Source organism: Fulmarus glacialis, unplaced genomic scaffold, assembly GCF_000690835.1.
Source record: "Fulmarus glacialis isolate BGI_N327 unplaced genomic scaffold, ASM69083v1 scaffold22670, whole genome shotgun sequence".
NCBI classification, from domain to species: Eukaryota; Metazoa; Chordata; class Aves; order Procellariiformes; family Procellariidae; genus Fulmarus; species Fulmarus glacialis.
The window spans coordinates 5392-5659 of NW_009187441.1; the positions used below are offsets into that span (position 1 = coordinate 5392).

At 64.2% G+C, this 268-nt stretch overlaps 1 protein-coding gene across 1 annotated transcript in view; it reads left to right on the plus strand.

Annotated features, from left to right (window-relative positions):
* PTPN9 (protein tyrosine phosphatase, non-receptor type 9) overlaps positions 1 to 153 on the plus strand; it is a gene marked incomplete at both ends in the record, with an annotated part of 5324 nt that extends 5171 nt beyond the window's left edge. Inside the window, one exon of the mRNA XM_009575158.1 lies at positions 3 to 153. Within this exon, the coding sequence (XP_009573453.1) occupies positions 3 to 153 (151 nt within the window). The remainder of the gene's footprint in view (positions 1 to 2) is intronic.
* Between the last annotated feature and the right edge of the window lie 115 nt (positions 154 to 268).

The window sequence follows — 268 nt, forward strand, 5'->3', positions numbered from 1 at the left end:
AGGCGGGAGGAGGGATGCAGGAGGAAGTGCGGCCAGTACTGGCCCCTGGAGAAGGATTTCCAGATGTGCTTCGGGGCCCTGACCATCACCAACCTGGGCGTGGAGAACCTCAACCATTACAAGAAAACCATCCTGGAGATCCACAGCTCGGAGGTGTGTGGCCACAGCTGCCTGGTGGGGGATGGCCTGGGGACACCGGGGGTCCTCCATGGCCAGGGGCAGAGGAGGGGAGAGGGGTCTAACCCCCCCGCTTTCCCCCAGACCAGGG